The 21,593-nt window shown below is 44.7% G+C and overlaps 1 protein-coding gene across 4 annotated transcripts; it reads left to right on the top strand.

Annotated features, from left to right (window-relative positions):
* Positions 1-622: 622 nt before the first annotated feature.
* On the top strand, positions 623-20,415 carry LOC124046472 (autophagy-related protein 2 homolog B-like). Of its 4 annotated transcripts, none has more exons than XM_046366870.1 (43): positions 623-758; positions 1,700-2,090; positions 2,203-2,365; positions 2,522-2,674; positions 2,774-2,876; positions 3,016-3,178; positions 3,267-3,446; positions 3,555-3,651; positions 3,751-3,915; positions 4,051-4,202; positions 4,298-4,409; positions 4,503-4,746; positions 4,837-4,999; positions 5,174-5,266; positions 5,505-5,693; positions 5,825-6,098; positions 6,195-6,303; positions 6,411-6,618; positions 6,742-6,884; positions 6,998-7,161; positions 7,373-7,548; positions 7,670-7,820; positions 7,960-8,153; positions 8,306-8,386; positions 8,510-8,616; positions 11,062-11,154; positions 11,243-11,313; positions 11,415-11,491; positions 11,629-11,799; positions 12,089-12,221; positions 12,314-12,513; positions 12,618-12,847; positions 13,023-13,140; positions 13,238-13,429; positions 13,529-13,630; positions 13,803-13,881; positions 14,019-14,238; positions 16,852-16,921; positions 17,159-17,241; positions 17,413-17,534; positions 18,868-19,022; positions 19,149-19,298; positions 19,439-20,415. In XM_046366870.1, exons 2-43 carry the CDS (start codon positions 1,929-1,931, stop codon positions 19,667-19,669), a joined length of 6,243 nt encoding a protein of 2,080 aa, XP_046222826.1. In that variant the 5' UTR covers positions 623-758; positions 1,700-1,928; the 3' UTR covers positions 19,670-20,415. The 4 variants fall into 4 exon arrangements, with proteins under 4 accessions (XP_046222826.1, XP_046222824.1, XP_046222823.1 ...); XM_046366868.1 differs by lacking the exon at positions 623-758 and adding an exon at positions 956-1,078; XM_046366867.1 differs by lacking the exon at positions 623-758 and adding an exon at positions 977-1,069.
* Positions 20,416-21,593: the final 1,178 nt, after the last annotated feature.

A 21,593-nucleotide genomic window follows, 5' to 3' on the forward strand; every position in this document is an offset into this window, starting at 1 on the left:
TGCCAATGTAGTCTGCCAATAAACCTCAAAGAAGTAGTTTACGCCTCGATCACACATACAGTGTTATTGTGCAAAGTGGTATGCAGCATCATCTCTGTGTGTGTAACAAAAGTTCAACATTCAACTACTGTACATACAGTTTGACGCATACACTCGATAAATCCAATGTATGCACCACACAGAACGTACGGCAACTGCCTCTCTAACGCGATGCTGCAAGGCAAACGCAGCGTTTCATTGGAAATAAATGGACTTCTGGTGTACCAACACGCCATGATACTGTCGGTGTGATCGAGGCATTGCCCTGACAGAATGAGTTATTCTCCACAAAATAACTTTATAACAGACATAAATACTCCTCAGCACCCCCCTCAACACCACTGTTATTAATTATTTTTGATAATTAATTATTTGCAATTATTTCTACACCTTGATTTTGAACATGGCAATATTCTGATCAGAAGTCATAAGAAACAGTTCAAGTGGAATGGCTTGTGGAGGAAAAAGCTTTACTGGGAGCATATGAGCAGTAAACACTTTTAGTAGATTTTCGCAGAAGGGGTGGTTTGCGGTTGTGTACGTCCCCCTGTCTTCTTACGTACAGCGGAGCGTGGAAAGCGTCAAGAGGGAGTTATATTAATGCCCGGACATACCCCGGGTGAAGCGGGTTAGCCTTGATTGCATCTGTTTTGGAAACCGGTCGTGAGCCAGGTGCCCCATTCTGGCCGATGGCGAAGACTGCTCAAAACAAAAGTGACGTAGGTTAATCACGTGTAGTAATAGTTTGATTATGTGTTTTTAACTACAAAAGTGATTGATTTTGATCAAAATGATTTATCTCGTTTGAAAATTAGAACATATTTGATGGAAAATAAATGTTTCTTAACGATGCATCATGCTGCCTTGTTGACAACAAGGATGAGCGCGCAGATTACTGTTGGATTTGAGAGGGCGTCCCTCACTCACCGGTTTTGCCCGGTCACATGTCAGGCCATAGACTGGTTTACGTTATCGAACTCCCTCAATGGTGCAGTGTCATGAAAGTGTTTGTAAACAATTCATGCAGACGGTGAGAAGCGTAAGCTATTATACCATCAAATTGCTATATAGAACTCATTATAGGACACGTAACATATCAGTGCCATGTCAGTTGAGCTATATTCAAAAGAGCGTGGCAGACAAACTAGTTCTAGTCCAAGAGGTTCATGCTAGCTTGGTCGTGCTAACATTAGCTAGCTAACAACCCCAGACGAGAAACAAGTCGATTATGTGGGGATTTAATTTTATAGCTATCGACATACCCTGGTAAGCTTGTCATACTAGCTACATATTTGTAATCAAACTAAAATAACCTAGCAGTATTGTCAAACCATTAAAACCTATCATATTTCGCCGGATCCTTTCAGTTGACGGTATGGACAGGATTATCAAGCGAGTAACGTTAGACACCCGGTTTGCGCAAACAATGATGTGATGCTAGCTAGATATTGCCACCCATTCTTTATAGATATTAACCCGACGCTTGGAAGTCAGGGTGGTGTCACCCACATGTAGCTACCAACAGTAATGCTGTCTACTTTTCTTCCTAGGAATGACAACAATATTGCTATGGTACTGGTACTGAACTCTTAACTTGTTATCTAGTGTGGTGTTCAAATGTGAAGTTGAGTTTCAATCTTATGTTCCTTTTCATTGATAGGTACAGCGAATTGAAGTTGGAATTATCGCCACATCTCTCCATAGAAACCATAGAATTCTCCCTGTATGTATAGGATGTTTAAGCTGACATTTTCCTGATTTTAAATTGCCAGGATGACAAGACCGATACTACCCATGCTACCCATGCTTATGATAAATATATAGTTCTCCAACATCCTTTTTCTCCATATTTGGAGCCATTTGGCAGCCACCACAATTATCAGACCAACATGCCTTGGCCATTTTCTGAGTCTATAAAGAAGCGGGCATGCAGATACCTTTTGCATCGGTATTTGGGCAATTTCCTACAAGAGAAACTGAGTTTAGATCAGCTTAGCTTAGACCTCTATCAAGGCACTGGATCCCTGGCACAAGTGCCATTGGACAAGTGGGTAAGTTCAACCGTTGTTGTGTAAACAAATAATAGCAATGGCATAATTGGATTTGTATTGACATAAATGCTTTGTGTGTACCTTTGCCTGAGTGCTATTTCTTCCCCTTCAGTCTTTGAATGAGATTTTGGAGTCAGTGGATGCCCCCTTCGAGGTAATAGAGGGCTTCATCCAGACCATCTCCCTGACCGTACCATGGGTGTCCCTGCTGCAGGAGAACTGTGCCCTCGAGGTCAAGGGACTGGAGATGGTGTTCAGACCCAGACCACGCATGGGTAAGAAGACACCTCCATTTGTTTGTTTCTTCAGCATCATTGTACTGTGGCTACCTGCTACGAGTGTGCACACAGCTAACTAGCTAATGATTCCACATCGACTACAAATTGAATAAATCATGTTGACCATGACTGTTTCTTCCTGTGTGCCCCTAGCATCAGGTTTGGAACCCATGTACTGGTCCAGCTTCATGACGAGCAGCATGCAGCTTGCCAAGGAGTGTCTGAGCCAGAGACTAACGGATGACTTGGGGGAAAGCTTTCAGCCACTAGAGGGATTGGAGAAGTTTGCAGAGACCATAGAAACAGGTACAGTACAAAGTTACTGTACAATAAGTTAACACTTGATTGGGCCTTTTTCCCAAGGATCAATAGGGTTGATTATGATTTCTACTTTAATTTCTGTAGTTCTGAGAAGAGTCAAGGTGACTTTTTTGGACACGGTTCTCAGAATAGAACATGTTCCAGAAAACTCCAAAACAGGAATCGGTCTTGAGATGCGAATCAACAAGTAAGTTAGGTTATAACAACTACTTGCACATTTGAGTAGTGTCCAATAACTATTACTTAGGTATTCCTGATTTTATTGAGCAGTTTACAGAGCTTTCCACTCTTTACGTGAGCTCTTAAATCTGTTTTGTGTTGTTCAGGATTGTTTATTGTGATGAGACGGGCGAGGAGAGCTCCAGTGTGAATGTGCACCAGCCCACCACGTTTGCACATAAAAACCTGCAACTGGAGGGAGTCACCGTCTTCTGGGACGAGTTTTCAGAGGCGGCCAGAGCTGGCTTCAAATCCTCACCCATCCCAGCAGTGAGTCTACATCCAAATAATCACATGTGTAGTATTAAGCACAGATAACTGATACTCACTCGCTCTTCCCTTTTCTGCACACCCTTAGGAGACAGAGGCCAAGTTATCCCCCAGCTGGAACCCCAGAATAATCTGTGAGCCACACCCCCAGTTCACTGAGCCTGTTTCCTCTGCAACACCCTTTGAACCCATGCAGATTGGTCACCTTAGTGGCAGAATCGATCTGTCGCTTGTCCTGAAACAGAACCAAACCATGCCTGGAGCAAAGGTTGGGTCAGCATTCTCACACTATTGAAATGGCACAGCAGCTGTGAAACTTGGACACACTGAAATGCACAGAATGTCTTGGTCTTTGAAAGGGTTTTTTGTTTTTCAGTTGGATGTTGATGGACAGATCAGTACAATGATCGTGCTGCTATCTCCACGGCAAGTTCACCTACTCCTGGACATGTTTGGAGTTTTTTCAGGCTCAGGTGGGTTTAATGATTGCAATTTAATGATGATATCTTAAAAGGAGCTGCCTCAGAGGTTGTTGAGTGAAACACTATAAGCCTCTGCTTTTGTGTCCGAAGGTGGGCCGGAGTGGGGGAAGGACAAGAGGAACCGTCCCATGCAGCAGGAGGATGAGTATCGGCTCCACATGGAGTTAAACCGCTGCCTGAAGAAGGACTCAATGATGGCCGGGGAAGACCCTGACCTTTTCGAGAGCCAGACCACCAGAACTGTGTCCAGCCGAGGTTCAGATGAATTGTTACCTCCAACCACTGTTTAATAACCTGATGACTCGTATTGAGCTTTTTGGTAGTTATTATAGGCTTATATCTAAATATCATGACCAATTGTTTGATCAAGTTTCTTTCTTGTTGGAGCAGAGGATGTCTTCTTCTCCATGGCTGACATGGATATGTCTCACAGCCTGTCATCCCTCCCCCCACTGGGGGAACCGCCCACTGTGGACCTGGACCTGTCACTCAACAGTAACTACTCCCCCTCCCCAGGAGAGTCTCCCTCTGGCCATGCCACGGTACGTCTCACTAGACTTAGTAAAAGCATCTTAGCCTGATCTAATGACATGGTTATTGTAACATGGTGTAATTCTTTGTTCCTTTGTCCTCTAAGAACCTCTGGGACGATTACCTTGATGTGCCTAGACAGAGGGAGAAGCAAACCCAAGAAAGCCCTTTCCTGATGCGGGACTCACCACTCCAACACAAGCTGCTGAGACAGACCTGTAAGAACCAGGATACACTGTCACTACCATTTAGAATAAACTGAGCAGAGTGTTTACAAATCAGTAATTCACTCATTTTGTACTATGTCTCAGCCCACCCAACCAAAGCCCATGGTGATGAGTCCAGGCCGGAGCTGGTCTTCAGGCTGACACTGGGGAGCCTGGCTGTGTGTGTTCTCCACATCGACCCCTTGCCCCCACCAGATGCTGCCCCCAGCCCCCTGGCCCCCATGGCTGCTGACTTCTTCAGGGTTGTCTGCTCCGACCAGCTCCCCCCAGCAGGGTTCATCCAGTTACGCACAGCATTTGACGATGCCTGCCCCTATGACCACCTCAGGTGAATTTATTGAAATATTTTGCACTCCCCTGCCACCTTAGTAACCTGACTGACTCAATCCCATGTCATATGTGTCCTCTATCTCTCCAGGTTTGTGGCTCAGGGGATGAAGGTGACATATGAGCATTGTCAGGGCTCCAGCCTGCACAGCTTCAGCACAGACGTGTCCCTGGGCCAGATGGAGCTGCTGGAGTGTCTCTTCCCCTCTGAGGCCCAAAGGGGTGTGTCCCTAAGAGGGGTCCAGTACACAGAGGTAAAGGCCCTCCCCACCAACAACATCCACAGTGTCCCAGTAATCAGATTACAACACATGCGCATAACAGATATCATAACAACATAACAGATGTTTAATTCTATTTTTGGATCTAGGCATAGATGACATGTGCTTGTAGAGATGTTGATGTTCTCTCGGTCTGTCCCATCTCAGCTCCTGACATTTGATACCCCTGTCACCACTGAGGCACCATCTGCCACCTGCCTCCACCTGCTCTACAAATTGTCTGAACGCAGAGGGCCGCAGGTAAGAGCAATCTTAGGAGATTAAAAGCTGCAGTGAATGCACCGTAATTAGATTCCCAGTTCCACAACCCAACTTGCCATACTCTCAAGTAACTCGAACTTAATTCTGCATCAGTCATGCATTAACGTCAAACTGAGATTTGTGTGCATCTCAAGTTAGTATTCGGCCCACAATGTACAGTATGTAGCAAATCCTGTACAGTGCCTGATACAGTACCCCCTTACCTGCTTTCTTCCAGGGTGGACAGGTGCGTCTGAGCACCATGCCCAGGAAGGCTGACTTCCAGGTTGAGCTGGGGGCGGTCCGCTCTGAACTGGACATCAGCATCGTGGACCGCCTCAACTCTCTGCTACAGCCACAGAAACTGGTCACCACAGAGATGATGGCCTCTCACATGTACACATCCTATAATAAACACATCAGCTTGGTGAGGACCATCTTAATACCATCTTTACACAGTCATAGCAGCGATTTTACCATGTGTTTAAGGAAGCTGCCTATTATTGCAATAACTATGAAAAAGTAAATCACCTCAACATTTTTCCAATCACCCCATAGCACAAGGCCTTTACAGAGGTCTTCCTTGATGACAGCCGTACTCCAGCCAACACTCACGTGTCGATAAGAGTCAATGCTCCTGTGTTGAGCCTGGTGGTGCGCTTCCCCATCCCAGACTTGCGTTCGGACCAGGAGAGAGGCCCCTGGTTTAAGAAGTCCCTGCAGAAGGAGGTTCTGTACCTGGAACTGGAGGACCTGGAGGTGAAGACAGAGTTCACAGGCGGCAGCTCCCCAGAGCAGACCAAGATGGAGCTCACCTTCAGAGAGCTAGTCGGTATGTATGTCACCCAGCTGCTAACGGACGGGCTCAAAACCAGAACCACTTTTGATATATATAATTTCTGTATTAATTTTTCATCCATTCGCACAGGGAAGTTTCAGGAACAGGAGGACCAGCCTGCAGCCAGGTTCCTCAGGGTCTCCCACACCATGGATGGAGACATGACCACCTCTGACAGTGGGAAGTTTGACTGGCCCAGGTACTGTACACCTGTCCATGTAGTACTGTACTGCTTCATGTCATACCTACACCTTGTCCCTTAGATGTTGAGAAACTCTCCTTACTAACCCTCCCCTGCCCCTCCAGAGTGGTGCTGAAAGTCAACCCCACCGCTGTCCACTCCATCCTGGAGCGTGTGACTGCGGAGGAGGACGAGGGGGCTGAAGGCCACTCCCCTGAGGAGGAAGAGGAGGAGGAGGGGGGAGGTGCCCACTCACTGAAGGATGTCTGTGATTTTGGGAAGCCTGAACCCTCCCCCTTCTCCTCACGCCGGGTCATGTATGAGAATGAGGAGGTAGGAGCACATTTATTATTGAAACACTCATTTGAACATAATTAGGACTGATTGATCAACATTTAGTTAGGACTGGTAATTAAGGCAACTTGAATGATAGACATTTCTTCCCCTCTCCTTTAGATGGTCATTCCTGGGGATGTGGCTGAAATGACAGAGTTCCAGGAGAAAACCATGAGCAATTCCCGCTTTATCCTAGAGTTGTGCTTGCCAAATGTGCAATTATCATTACCCAACAAAGCCTTTTATGAGAAACTGCATAACAGGTACTGTGAACAAAAAACTGGGGAAACTAATAAAATGTTTTTATTATTATTATTACTATAATATTATTATGATCATTTTACTATGTCTATAATCAACTCCCCCTCTCTTGCAGGATAAACAATGACCTGCTGTTATGGGAGCCCAACGCTCCCTCGCCTGTGGAGACAGTGGAGAACATGCCGTATGGAGTAGGGCTGTCTGTAGCCAGCCAGCTGATCAATGCTGCACACTACACCAAGGACAGCTTCAGCCCGTTCCGCTCCACTGGCCCTGAGGGTGAGACTCTCCCTACATAGTTCAACCAACATCTGCTGCATCTCAACCTCATTCATGCTTTTCATACGCAGCTGCATCTCATCTATTATTGAGATGTACTAATGTACCAGGTAAAAATGTACTGAAATGTAATGGTTAAAATGTTATTCCTTCATATCAAATGAACTGCAACTTTCCCCACCCGTATGGCTGTGGTGTCCTGTGCCTGTAGAGGAGGACAGTGGATCGGAGGAGGAGACCATGCACCACTACTCCCCTGCCTCTGAGCAGTGCTTCAGATCTCGCAGGAAGAAGAAGCCCAAAGCCCAGAGCAAGACCTCCCAGAGCCTGTTCTCTGTAATCCTCACCGTCAACCACGGCCTGGTGGCTCTGCAGACCAGCGCTAAGGTAACCCCGAGTTAGATTCACAATGATCTGTCATTTCTCAGTTACATTGCATTTAAATAGCTGGGTATTCTCTGAGACTGTTTGACTGACTGGTCCCCCAATTTGTATTTTTATTTTCCAGCAGGAGGATAAGACTATATTGAATAACCGACATGGAGAGTTCTGGTTGGAGGTGAAGAATGGGGTCCTGTTCAGTGTGACACAGTACGAAGGCTACAAAGACAGGCACTACATCTGCTTCCACACCAGCAACATCTGTCTCTATCACCAAGGTAAGACGGGAGATGTTAAGCCTGGGCACACATTTGAGGTGGAGCTTCATAGATCCCCTCTGCAAATGAGTCAATATGCCATTGTTCATGGGGATGCCACTGTGTCTGTTACATTGTATGGGTTTATATCTCTACCTAGGTCTGGTGGAAGGAGACACCACAGTGTCCGACATCAAGCTGCCCTGCAGGACGCGTCCTCATTGGCTGGAGCCGGCCATCTACCCCTCTGAGACTGATAGGGCGTCCCCTTCGGAGGGCATCGGCCTGGAGGACCACAGCATGCTGTCTGTCGCCGTCAAGATCTCCTCCCAGAACATGGAGCGCAATGTCAAGGTAGGTACACCCCATTTACATTTCTACTATTGGTGTGCATTAACTTGTGCCAGTGTTTCAAACACTAGTCTGTTGCTTGAGAAAGAAAAGCCATGTCATTTTTGACAGATGGGGAGATATATGCTCACTGTTAGTATGTGTTTCCTCTGCAGGAGTTCCTGGTTGCAGTGGGAGTGAGAGGGACCACACTCCAGCACCGAGTGGTTCCCCCCAAACTGGGCTGGTATGACCAGGTAAACACAACACATGTCCATCCAAGGTGTTTGTGTATGATCTGAGGCCACAAAATTAAGCATCCCTTTGATAAAATTAACCATACTCTTGTCTGATCAGTGTTTCTTTGTTGTGTGTAACAGATTGTGGACTTCCTGAATGTGTCTGATGAGCCTGTGTTGGGTTACATCCCACCTGCCTCAGTCACCACCCTTCATCTGCACCTGTGGAGCTGCTCATTGGACTACAGGTGCTGTTGACTAGACCAGTGTTTACCAACTCCAGTCCTCGAGTACCCCCAGAAGCACACGTTTTTGTTGTTTCCCCAGCTTAAAATACCTCATTCAACTCATTTAGGGCTTGATGATTAGTTGGTAAGTTGAATCAGGTGTGCTTGTCCAGGTCTACAATAGAAATGTGTTCTGTTTGGGGTACTGGAGGACTGGAGTTGGGGAAATAGTAGACTACACTACAGTGTACATAAGTCACGTTTGTAACCTAACCTGGCTGTGTATCTGGATCTCAAACGTTTTATAGTCCCGTACCCCTTTGAACATTGAACCTCCAGTTGTGTACCGCTCTAGCACCAGGGTCAGCGCACTCTCAAATGTTATTTTTTGCCATCATTGTATGCCTGCACACACACACGATATGGTACATTTATTAAACATAAGAATGAGTATGAGTTCTTGTCACGACCCGGCTCGTGGGAAGTGATAAAGAGCTCTTACAGGACCAGGGCACAAATAATAATATAATAATAATCAATAATTTTGCTCTTTATTTAACCATCTTACATATAAAACCTTATTTGTTCATCAAAAATTGTGAATAACTCACCACAGGTTAATGAGAAGGGTGTGCTTAAAAGGATGCACATGACTGCAATGTTGGGTTGTATTGGAGAGATCTGTGTCTTAAATCATTTTCCACACAGTCTGTACCTGTATTTAGTTTTCATGCTAGTGAGGGCAGAGACTCCACTCCCACATAGGTAAAAATTGCAAAGGGCATCAGTGTCTTAACAGCTTGATTTGCCAAGGCAGGATACTCTGAGCGCAGCCCAATCCAGAAATCTGGCAGTGGCTTCTGATTAAATACAATTTTTACAGAACCGCTTGTTGCATTTTCGATGAGGCTCTCTTGTTCAGATATAAGTAGACTGGAGGTAGGGCATGAAAGGGATAACAAATCCAGTTGTTTGTGTCATCCGTTTCGGGAAAGTACCTGCGTAATGATGCACCCAGCTCACTTAGGTGCTTCGCTATATCACATTTGACATTGTCCGTAAACTTGAGTTCATTTGCACACAAAAAATCATACACTGATGGAAAGTGTAATCCTAGATTCAGATCATCCAGATAGACCAGTCGTGTGAGAAACTCGTCATCTTGCAAGCAGTCAGACAAGTGAAAATGATGGTCAGTAAAGAAAACATTAAGCTCGTCTCTCAATTTTAAAAAATGGGTCAATACTTTGCCCCTTGATAACCAGTGCACTTTTGTAAAAGCGTTACATGGTAGCTGCCCATATCATTGCATGATGCAGAAAATACACGAGAGTTCAGGGGCCTTGCTTTAACCATTTTCACTGTAGTATCCAAAACATATTTCAAGCTGTCAGGCATTCCCTTGGCAGCAAGAGCCTCACGGTGGATGCTGCAGTGTACCCAAGTGGCGTCGGGAGCAACTTCTTGCACGCACGTTACCACTCCACTATGTCTCCCTGTCATGGCTTTTACGCCATCAGTACAGATACCAACACATATTGACCACCAAAGTTCATTTGATGTCACAAATCTGTCCAGTACTTTAAAAATATCCTCTCATATTTTTTAAAGTACTGGACAGATTTGTGACATCAAATGGACTTTGGTGGTCAAGATGTGTCTGTATCTGTACTGGTTTGCAGTGGTTTGCAGAAGAGGATGTCTTCCTTAATTGACCCCCATAAATGTAACGCATATACCAGGAGCTGTGCCAGGCACGCCACGTCTGACTCATCCAGCTGTAACGCATAGAATTCACTAGCTTGGATGCAAAGTAATAATTGTTTCAAAACATCTCCTGCCATTTCACTGATGCGTCGTGAAACAGTGTTGTTTTATGAAGGCATTGTCTATAGTTTTTTGGGCCTTTTCCCCCAGCATTGTCCCAGCAGGAAGAATGAAGTCCTCCACAATAGTATGGGGCTTGCCTGTCCTAGCCACTCTGTAGCTCACCATATAAAATGCTTCTAGCCCCTTCTTATTAGTGGTATCTGTTGCTTTTATACATCTTACTACTTGAAAGTAGTCTTTATTCTCGCTCAAAAAAGCTCCAGTGGCTTATTTTTCGAATTGTCATGTTTCGTTTCTAAATGTTTGCGCAAGAGTGAAGGTTTCCTGCGAGAGAGTAACGGTTAATGTGATTGGATGTTAATTGTTTGACTAGGATAACTGTATTTGACATATTTTTGGCAGTGAAACGAAGCTAGTCAGGTGAGGAGAAAAAAAACTCACCCAACTTTATAGCCCCGTTGGAAAATATAAATGTATACTGTTTGAAAATGTGAATAAATAATAATAATAAAAAATAAATAAAAATGGGAATCACATTTTTATTTGGCGTACCCCTGACGGCATTGCGCGTACCCCATTTTGGGAATACCTGATCTGTATGATTGTATTTTAACATGGTGTATATCCTCTCTGCAGACCCCTGTACCTGCCACTCAGGTCTCTGTTGGTTGTGGAGACATTCAGCATCTCCAGCAGTGTCTCCTTAGACCACTCATCCTCCACTCTCAGGTACAGTTGCAGCACTGGACGTGTCAATGACAGGAAATCAGAAGTTGGACGTTGATGTGTTTCAGTATGTATTTTGTGTTGGTTCTAGGATCATTTTGGATGAAGCAGCGTTGTTCCTCTCTGACAAGAGCAATGCCGTCTCTGTAAATCTGATGCGAGGTGAGACAAACTCTGGTAAAATGTTATTCAAAGATGCTTTAACATATTCTCTATTTAAACAGATTTGATTGGACCAGTAACTCATGTGCTTTATCTCCCAGACTATGTGCAGGTGGTAGACATGGGAACATTAGAGCTGAGGATCACTGCTGTCAAGCCTGGAGTGGACGGAGAATTGGTAAGAGCTGACAACCTCTGTTGATCTATGAGAAAAGTCTTTCCAACAGCAAGATGGCACCGTTGATCTATGAGAAAAGTCTTTCCAACAGCAAGATGGCACCGTTGATCCAGTCTTCTCACTGTGTCTTTTGACAGACTGAGCCCAGATTTGAGCTGCGCTGCTCCAGTGACGTCATCCACATCAGAACGTGTTCAGACTCCTGTGCTGCTCTGATGAACCTCATCCAGTATGTGGCCAGCTATGGAGACCTAGTGCCCCCTCCTGGGCCAGAGGCCAAAAGCACCTGTTCCAAGCATAGAGCCAAGGTCAGCATTTATACCCCTCAGATGCATGTATGATTTATCATAGCCATTACGCTATATCAAACTGTTGTCTTGAGAGTGAAGAGCAGTGATCGGGCAGTGGATAATTTGTTGTATCTATTTATCTTATTTATGACTCAACATAGCCATTACAGCATGTCAAACCATTGCCTAGAGAGAGTAGACCAGTCTGGACTGTGTAGAAATTATACTGGTGTAAATATTGTCGTGAGGCAATGGACTACTGTCTGCTGACTTAAAATGGTGTTCATGTCCTTGTTTGTTTGGTCAGTCGGAGGCTTCAAGCCGGCCCCCATCCCAGGCCCCTCCTCTCCCCGACGCTGAGCAGCAGATGCTGCAGGACCTGATGAGTGAGGCCATGGAAGAGACAGACAACCAGCACAGCCTGGCCTTGCAACACAACGGTGAGACTACATACAACTAAAACGACTTGACATTTACTACATGCATAGTAGTTGTCTGAGTGATTTTACGTTGTCCTTACTCTCCCCCACAGGAATTCATGAGGAGCAGAATCATGACCTCGACCAGCCTCGCTCTGACCTCTTCCTTTTCCCGGACGAGAGCGGAAATCTGCCACAGGAGCTGAGTCCCACTTACCCTACGCTCCACTCACCCCTCATCACCCCTGCCCCTATCCTGGTCCCAGAGACTGACGACTTCTGTATTCTAGAGACCCCGGGCTCCAGAGCAGACGTAAGAGCATGCATCTCATACACTTACTTACTCAACATGTTGAATAACTTGTACATTTTTAGTGTCACTCCATTGCATTGGTGTGATGGGTGTGTTTGTTTCAGGATCGGGACGAGGAGCCCGTGGTGAACAAGTTAATCCCAGACTCCATTGAGATCAAAGACGACCACTTTGGCCTGCCCCTGGACAGCAGCGACTCCAGCAGGGGAGCCCTGAACTTCCCTGTCCCAGAGCTGCGCTACCTCATCAGGGAGATCTCTGTCATCTGGCACCTGTACGGGGGGAAGGACTTTGGGAGCTCCACATTCACCTCCTCTCCAGCTAGAAGTTGGGGGTGAGTGTGTGTGCTTTGGACTGTTCAACTGTTCTTTATTACAACAACCATACTGGGAGATGTGAACTGAGATTGTGTGAAATGTCAGGATGGCTAGAGAAAGAAATGGATGTAATGGTCAAAAGGTGCAACAGATGATCAAGTTTCCTCTGTTAATGTTTGGGTTATGTTGAAGGTGTACCCCACACAGCTCCCCCTCCCAGACCCCAGTCAGACAGGGCAGGGGTGGAGGACGGGCCGGGGGAGGGCGGGGCAGGAACCCTGACGTCCTGATGGAGATCCAGCTCAGCAAGGTAAGAGAATACGACACAACCCCCCTCTCCTGTAACTATACAACATGTTGCCTATGAGTCTGAAGCTAAAGTTTAGGACCTCTTGCTCTTTTCTCAGGTGCGGTTCCAACATGAGGTATACCCCCAGGTCCCGGTGGCCTCTGGGTCGGCAGCGGACCAGCCTGTGTCCCGGCAGGTGCTCATCGTCCAGGACCTGGAGATCAGAGACAGACTGGCCACCTCCCAGATGAACAAGTTCCTGTACCTCTACTCCAGCAAGGAGATGCCCCGCACGGCCCACTCCAACATGGTGAGGGACACTGGGCATCTCGAGTAATGTCCATGTGACTGTGGTCACATCAAAGACATGGTAGTGGATGAGGCTGAATGTGTTTTTGTTTTCTTGCAGCTGACAGTTCGGGCTCTGCACATGTGTCCAGAGACGGGTCAAGCACCCCAGGAGTGCTGTCTGAGAGTCTCACTCATGCCCCTTCGCCTCAACATCGATCAGGTGAGTCAGAGAAAAACATGCTGGTTTTATCTAGTTAATCATACATCCTTCTGAGGTTTGCAAAAGATTTCAAAACATGGAAATTGGTAGGCTTTCACATGCTCTCATTTAACACGTTTCAGTTTTAATATTGATCCCTTTGAAATGACACAGGCTTTTTATTTTCATGTAGGATGCATTGTTTTTCATGAAAGACTTCTTTGCTAGCCTTGCTGCTGAAGTTGAGATGTTCTCTCCACCTGATCAAGAAGGTAAAATATCCTTGGCTAGAGGCTACTATTGTATGAAATATGTAGCCTATTGAATAGCATTTTCATCATGGCTTTAATTTCATGATTTGTCACTGAGCAAAATGTTGACCCTCAATGATGCATTTGTTGGTCTGCAGCACTGTGTGTTTCAATGAAGAAGCCGTCTGCCCCAGAGGTCTCGTGCAGCTTCACTAAGAATGGAGGTGGGAGCCAGGACCCTGCCCCCATCATCTCTGTGCCTGCACAGAGCCGCTCCAGCCTCAGTCTCAACGGCCTCACCCTGCCCAGTAACAGCGACTCTGGGGAATCTGAGGTTGCCACTGCATCATCCTTCACTGACCAGCCCATCTTCTTCAGGTAGATGTCCTTACTATGTGTAGAGGTGGAGGTTCCATCATGCTGTGGGGCTGTGTGGCCAGTGTCGGTACTGGGAATCTTGTTATACAGTCGTATGAAAAAGTTTGGGCACCCCTCTGAGGCTGCATAATAATTTACTCTGTCGTCACAGAAAATTATCACAGTGGCATGCCATTTATTTTCTAATAAAAGCTGAGTACTGGGGTATTGTCCAGACAAAGATTTTTAGTGTAGCAATATTAAGTTGTATGAAATTAAATCAGATGTGAAAAATAGGCTATGAAGAAATGTGGGCACCCTTGTCATTCTGTTGATTTGAATACCTGTAACTACTTAGCACTGATTAATTGGAACACACAATTGGTTTGGTGAGCTCATTAAGCCTTGAACTTCATAGACAAGTGCATCCAATCATGAGAAAAGGTATTTAAGGCCAATTGCAAGTTGTTGTTCTCTTTGACTCTCATCTGAAGAGTGGCAACATGGGGGCCTCAAAACAACTCTCAAATGACCTGAAAACAAAGATTGTTCAACATTATGGGTTAGAGGAAGGCTACAAAAAGCTATCGCAGAGATTTAAGCTGTCAGTGTCCACTGTGAGGAACATAGTGAGGAAATGGAAGACCACAGGCACAGTTCTTGTTAAGGCCAGAAGTGGCAGGCCAAGTAAAATATCAGAGACAAAGGCGAAGGATGGTGAGAACGGTCAAAAACAGCCCACAGACCACCTCCAAAGACCTACAACATCATCTTGCTGCAGATGGTGTCACTGTGCATCGTTCAACAATTCAGCGCACTTTGCACAAGGAGAAGCTGTATGGGAGAGTGATGCGGAAGAAGCCTTTTCTGCACACACGCCACAAACGGAGTCGCTTGAGGTATGCAAACACACATTTGGACAAGCCAGCTTCATTTTGGAAAAAGTTGCTGTGGACTGATGAAACAAAGATTAAGTTAGTTGATCATAACAAGGGACGTTATGCATGGCGGCAAAAGAACACAGCGTTCCAAGAAAAACACTTGCTACCTACAGTAAAATTTGGTGGGGGTTCCATCATGCTGTGGGGCTGTGTGGCCAGTGCCGGTACTGGGAATCTTGTTAAAGTTGAGGGTCGCATGGATTCCACTCAATATCAGCAGATTCTTGGGAATAATGTTGGAGAATCAGTCACAAAGTTGAAGTTACGCCGGGGCTGGATATTACAACAAGACAACGACCCAAAACACTGCTAAAAATCTACCCGGGCATTTATGCAGAGGATCAAGTACAATGTTCTGGAATGGCCATCCCAGTCCCCAGACCTGAATATCATTGAGAATCTGTGGGATGATTTGAAGTGGGCTGTTCATGCTCGGGCAAACCATCAAACCTAACTGAATTGGAGATGTTTTTGTAAGGTGGAATGTTCCAAAATACCTTCACCCAGAATCCAGACACTCGAGGCTATGGGAAGCGTCTAGAGGCTGTTATTTTAGCAAAAGGAGGCTTTACTAAATATTGATGTGATTTTTCTATTGGGGTTCCCAAATTTATGCACCTGTCTAATTTTGTTTTGATGCATATTGCACATTTTCTGTTAATCCAATAAACCTAATTTCACTACTGAAATATTACTGTGTCCATCAGTTATTTGATAGATCAAAATGAAATTGCTGATCCAAACGCCCAATTATTTATAAATGGAAATCATGGAAATTGTCAGGGGTACCCAAACTTTTTCATACGACTGTATATACAAAAGTATGTGGACAGCCCTTCAAATTAGTGGATTCAGCTATTTCAGCCACATCCGTTGCTGATGGGTGTATAAAATCGAGCACCCAGCCATGTAATTGCCATAGACAAACATTGGCAGTAGTCTGGCCTTACTGAAGAACTGTGACTTTCAATGTGGCACTGTCATAGGATGCCACCTTTCCAACAAGTTAGTTCATCAAATTTCTGCCCTGCTAGAGTTGCCCCAGTCAACTGTAAGTTCTGTTATTGTGAAGTGGAAAGATCAAGGAGCAACACCGGCTCAGCGGCGAAGTGGTAGGCCACACATGCTCCCTGAACGGGACCGCAGAGTGCTGTAGCGCGTATAAATCGTCTGTATTCGGTTGCAACACTCACTACTGAGTTCCAAACTGCCTCTGGAAGCAACGTCAGCACAAGAACTGTTCGTCGGGAGCTTCATGAAATGGGTTTCCATGGATGAGCAGCAGCCACACACAAGCCTAAGATCACCATGTGCAATGCCAAGCGTCGGCTGGGGTGGTGTAAAGCTCGCCGCCATTGGACTCGTGGGAAATCTTAATGCTACAGCATACAATGACATTCTAGATGATTCCGTGCTTCCAACTTTGTGGCAACTGTTTGGGGAAAGCCCTTTCCTGTTTCAGCATGGCAAGGTCCAAAAAGAAATGAATAGAAGCAAGTCCCCGCAGCAATGTTCCAACATCTAGTGGAAAGCCTTCCCAGAAGAGTGGAGGCTTTTATAGCAGCAAAGGGGAGACCAATTCCATATTAATGCCCATGATTTTGGAATGAGACGAGCAGGTGTCCACATTGTGTTTATTGATGTTGTTAGCAAATTATGAAATATTTGTTTTAATTTGTTTGATTTCCCTCAGAGAGTTTCGGTTTACTTCTGAAGTTCCCATTCGTCTGGATTACCATGGGAAACATGTTTCAATGGAGCAGGTATGTTGTTTTAACAATCTCTTAAAAACACTGCATACACATTCAGTTTTGTGTTCAGTGATTCCAGTGTTGACAGGCGGTTATGCTACAGACAACTGGCGTTGTCCAGTTTACATATTGTGCAATATTTTGGTTCACAAGCTCTGATGGATAAGCGCATTCCTTATAAGTATAGCATTTCTTACCCTCACAGTAGCACATTTTGCTCATGTTGCCTACGCTGTTCCTCTGTTACAGGGAACGTTTGCTGGTATTGTGATTGGGTTGACACAGCTGAATTGCTCCGAGTTGAAACTAAGGCGGTTATGCTACAGACAAGGGTAGGTTTAATCAGTACAGTCCCCTCATATTAGTATGATTTGTTATCATTGGACCTACCAACACTTAATTGGGTCATTCTTTATGTTAAATGATGACACACAAGCTATCTATGTATAGTATGAATAATACAGTATGCAGTAACTGTGAGGACATTATTGGTTTTCTTCCAGACTGTTGGGAGTGGATAAGCTCTTTTCCTATGCAATAAATGAGTGGCTGAACGACATCAAGAAGAACCAGCTGCCAGGACTGTTGGGTGGAGTGGGACCTATCCACTCGCTGGTACAGTTGGGTAAGTAGGACATGTGTATGTTGATAAACTGGTTTTGAGGCTCTAATGCTTTCACCTATTAATCAGACAGCATGTTGCATGTGGTTTAATTTGCAAGGGCTTCGTTAAATGATTAACTGGATCTTTGTAAGAAGATTCTGTCTCAGCCTCTCAGCAACACACAAGATACTGTGACTAAGGTCATGCTTTTGGCCAATTGCGCCAAACAGGAAATTAGTCTGTAAGCTTTTGGATCAACATAAAAAAGACTATTGTTATGCTTACACACAACAAAAATATAAACGCAACATGTAAAGTGTCTATCCCATGTTTCATGAGCTGAAATAAAAGATCCCAGGAACTTTCCGTATGCACAAAAAACTTGTTTCTTTCAAATGTTGTGTACAAATTTGTTTTATATCCCTGTCAGTGAGCATTTCTCCTTTGCCAAGATAATCCATCCACCTGATAGGTGTGGCATAGAAGGAGAAGCTGATTAAACAGCATGATCATTACACAAGTGCACCTTGTGCGGGGGACAATAAAAGGTCACTCTTACATGTGCAGTTTTGTTGCACAACTCAATGCCACAGATGTCTCAAAGTTGAGGGAGCATGCAATTGGCATGCTGAATACAGGAATGTCCACCAGAGCTGTTGCCAGAGAATTGAATGTTCATTTCTCTACCATAAACCGCCTCTAACGTCGTTTTAGAAAATTTGACAGTGCGTCCAACTGGCCTCACAACCGCAGACAATGTGTGAACAGAGTACCTCATTGGGGTGGTGGTGTTATAGTATGGGCAGGTATTTACTATGGACAACAAACACAGTTGCATTTTGTCAATGGCAATTTGAATGCACAGAGATCCTGTGACTAGATCCTGAGGCCCATTGTCATGCCATTCATCCACCACCATCACCTCATGTTTCAGCAGGATAATGCACTGTCCCATGTCTCAAGGATCTATACACAATTCCAGAGACCACAATCAACAGCCTGATCAACTCTATGCGAAGGAGATGTCACGCTGCATGATGCAAGATACTAACTGGTTCCACTCCCCTACTTTTTATAGGTATCTGTGACCAAGGGATGCCTATCTGCATTCCCAATCATGTGAAATCCATAGATTAGTTCCTAAAGAATTTATTTCAATTGACTGATTTTCCTTATATGAACTTTAATACTTGAAGTGTAAAATCTTTTACATGTGCGTTTATATTTTTGTTCAGTATGTATGTTAGAGTACTTTTTATGTATTAATAAACTAAATTAAAGTCAAATCTTGATTTTATATTTTTTTAATTGTATTTTTTTTGTATTGACCAAATAAAATGTTCCGCCTGTTCAGTCCAGGGATTTAGGGATCTGGTGTGGCTCCCGATAGAGCAGTACCGGAAGGATGGTCGGGTTGTACGGGGATTGCAGCGGGGTACTGCTTCCTTTGGCACGTCCACAGCTATGGCTGCTCTGGAGCTTACCAACCGCATGGTGCGGACTATCCAGGTATAAACACACCCTGGTCCAGATAGAAATATTCTAATGTAGGTTGTAACTGTCCTGCATCTCAACTTCTGTGTTAGCAGTTTGTCAGGCTCCATAATGGAATGCAAAACGATTTGTGCTCTTCAGGCAGCAGCAGAGACTGCCTATGACATGGTATCTCCAGGATCCGATGAGAGGGAAATGAAGAGAATAAAACGGTTCTCTCATTACCGATTTGCTCATCAGCCAGTTGACCTAAGAGAAGGAGTAGCCAACGCATACAGTGTTGTGAAAGAGGTAAATTGCAAGACGCTAGCAATTTACATCTCATCTGCTTGTAGTGCTGCTTAAAGCGTAACACACTACAAGATTGAGTACAGAATGAAGTTACTTATCAGGACTGTTATAAATCATGTTCAATGTGTGTGTCCCAACAGGGAATCACGGACACTGCTCTGACCATCTATGACACGGCCACACGGGAGCATGAGCAGCGTGGGATGACTGGGGCAGTGGGTGGGGTCCTTAGACAGCTCCCCCCAGCTGTGGTCAAGCCTCTCATCATGGCCACTGAGGCCACCTCCAACGTACTGGGGGGCATGAGGAACCAGATCCACCCAGACGCACGCCAGGAGGAATCCCAGAAATGGCGGCAAGGGGAGGAGTGATTGTCGACTGCTGTCCAATGACTGAAGAGATGATTGTGCGGAATCAGAGGGCGGTGTATTTTGTTTCAGAGAACACACTCCGTCTCAGCTGTTGCAAGGCCTTTTGAGTCTTACAAGCTGGAAGGAACTGGCTCTGTAGATTTACTTTTTGATGCAAAAAATGTAATCACATTTTATTTGTCACATGCTTCGTAGACAACCGGCGTAGTAAACTAACAGTGAAATGCTTACTTACGGGTACTTTTCCAACAATGCCGAGTTAAAGATCAGATAAAAAATAAAATAGAAATAGTGATGTGAGGAATAAATACACAGTAAATAACGAGTAAAAATAACATGCAGTGCCTTCAGAAAGTATTCAGAATCCTCAACTTTTCCTACATTTTTTATGTTACAGCCTTATTCTAAAATGGATTAAATTGTTTTTTTCCCCCTTCTCAATCTACACACAATAACCCATAATGACAAAGCAGAAACAGGTTTTTAGACATTTCTGCTAATTTATTAAATATAAAAAACGGAAATATTACATTTACATAAGTATTCAGACCCTTTACTCAGTACTTTGTTGAAGCACCTTTGGCAGTGATTACAGTATTGAGTCTTTAGTATGACGCCTCAAGCTTGCCACACCTGTATTTGGGGAGTTCCTCCCGTTCTTCTCTGCAGATCCTCTCAAGCTCTGTCAGGTTGGATGGGGCGCATCGCTGCACAGCTATTTTCAGGTCTCCAGAGAAGTTCGATCAGGTTCAAGTCTGGGCTCTGGCTGGGCCACTCAAGGACATTTAAAGATTTGTCCAGAAGCCGCTCCTACGTTGTCTTGGCTGTGTCTGAGGTCCTGAGTGCTGTGGAGCAGGTTTTTGTAAGGATCTCTCTGTACTTTGCTCCATTCATCTTTCCTTCGATCCTGCCTAGTCTCCCAGTCCCTGCCACTGAAAAACATCCCCACAGCATGATGCTGCCACCCCCATGCTTCACCATAGGGATGGTGCCAGGTTTCTTCCAGATGTGCCGCTTGGCATTCGATCTTGGTTTCATCAGACCAGAGAATCTTGTTTCTTACGGTCTGAGAGTCCTTTAGGTGCCTTTTGGCAAACTCCAAGCGGGTTGTCATGTGCCTTTTACTGAAGAGTGACTTCCATCTGGCCACTCTACCATTAAGGAAACAGGATGCAACTGAGCTCAACTTTGAGTCTCATAGCAAAGGGTCAGAATACTTATGTAAATAAGTTTGTTTCACATTTTTCTAAATTTGCTCAAATCTCTAGCAACCTGTTTTCACTTTGTCATTATGGGGTATTGTGTGTAGATTGCTGAAGGAAAAAAAATATTTAATGCATTTTAGAATAAGGCTGTAATGTAACAAAATGTGGAAAAGGTCCAGGGGTCTGAATACTTTCCAAAGGCACTGTATAGGGAGTAGAAAATAACATGGCTATATACAGGATGGAGTATATAGCCAAAATGTAGTGGTGCTGAAAGGTCAGCTCTGGTGTAAATAAAACACAATTCATCTCGTAGACTTGTTGCAGTTTGAACTAGTGTGAATCAGCTTGTGTTAACTTCCTAGCACATTTTCCCCTGCAGTGCCTTCATGGTAATATACTGTTGTAATACCATATGTTAGATAGAGGGACTCATAGGAACAGTTAATGTAGAGTCATAGAGGTCACTGTCATATGTCCCTCCCTACTGTGGATCATAATTGATTACCTTTAGCTTTGAGGATAGGACTGGATCGTTTTGAATATTGAGAATCTTTCCATAACGGTAACAGTGAGGAAAGGTAATATACCATGTCCTTAAAAGGGACAGAGATGAGGAGTGGTGTCTGGAAGCTCAGCATTTCATTGAATATTTTTTTTAACAATTGTGATAACAGCCAGTCTGTAGTTTGTCATATTCAACATGATCTTATCCTACT

Source organism: Oncorhynchus gorbuscha, linkage group LG10 (genome assembly GCF_021184085.1).
Source record: "Oncorhynchus gorbuscha isolate QuinsamMale2020 ecotype Even-year linkage group LG10, OgorEven_v1.0, whole genome shotgun sequence".
In the NCBI taxonomy this organism is placed as follows: Eukaryota; Metazoa; Chordata; class Actinopteri; order Salmoniformes; family Salmonidae; genus Oncorhynchus; species Oncorhynchus gorbuscha.

Excerpts from the sequence above, each read along its gene's own strand:
- LOC124046472 (XM_046366870.1), top strand. The coding sequence starts at position 1,929 with ATGCCTTGGCCATTTTCTGAGTCTATAAAGAAGCGGGCATGCAGATAC. Across the intron at positions 2,675-2,773 it reads TGCAGAGACCATAGAAACAG|TTCTGAGAAGAGTCAAGGTG; the intron begins GTACAGTACAAA and ends TAATTTCTGTAG. Across the intron at positions 6,885-6,997 it reads TATGAGAAACTGCATAACAG|GATAAACAATGACCTGCTGT; the intron begins GTACTGTGAACA and ends CCTCTCTTGCAG.